General features: G+C 45.6%; 1 protein-coding gene across 1 annotated transcript in view; it reads right to left on the bottom strand.

The window, feature by feature from the left end:
- The window catches only part of LOC105166481 (oil body-associated protein 1A), a gene marked incomplete in the record, with an annotated part of 1,281 nt that extends 763 nt beyond the window's left edge, over positions 1 to 518 (bottom strand). Inside the window, 2 exon segments of the mRNA XM_011085852.2 lie at positions 1 to 151; positions 317 to 518. Of these exon segments, the coding sequence (XP_011084154.1) occupies positions 1 to 151; positions 317 to 453 (288 nt within the window).

Here is a 518-nt window from a genome sequence, read left to right as displayed (position 1 = left end):
CTCTTCCGAGACTAGGTACTCGATTCCGATCAGACGGCCGTCGTCATCGGGCCTATCATAGATAAGACACTGCCGGAATTCTTCGTTTTGGTGTCCGCAGAAGTGGTGTGCCTCCACTTGTCTTGTCATATCGTGTCCATAGAAGTGGAATCTGAAACAAGAATCGTAAAAGATAACGACAACCGAAGCACAAAATATAAATTGAACTGCAAAGGGTCCGAGGTACATATTCCGAATTATGAAACATCGTCTAAAGTTCCTGTATCGGATAGATCTTACATCAGAAGGGAAAAATGTGAAATGAAGAGGCCCTTACGCGCAGAGGTGCTGATGGATCTTGTTGACAGGGCCAAAGCCTTGAATGGTGGCTGTGGCCTTCTCAAGAAGGGTTGTTGAAGTCTGAGTCGGCTCGCCAGGGATCTGTGGATGGGTTAAAACGTTAACTGCTTCCATTTTTGTCGACTGAGTTTTCCTCTCAGAATCTAGCTATAATGTTCGAGTGTGCACGTACAACTTGA

Source organism: Sesamum indicum, linkage group LG7 (genome assembly GCF_000512975.1).
Source record: "Sesamum indicum cultivar Zhongzhi No. 13 linkage group LG7, S_indicum_v1.0, whole genome shotgun sequence".
NCBI classification, from domain to species: domain Eukaryota; kingdom Viridiplantae; phylum Streptophyta; class Magnoliopsida; order Lamiales; family Pedaliaceae; genus Sesamum; species Sesamum indicum.
Note: the sequence above shows the minus strand (reverse complement) of the source record. Positions and strands in the feature narration are given on the sequence as shown.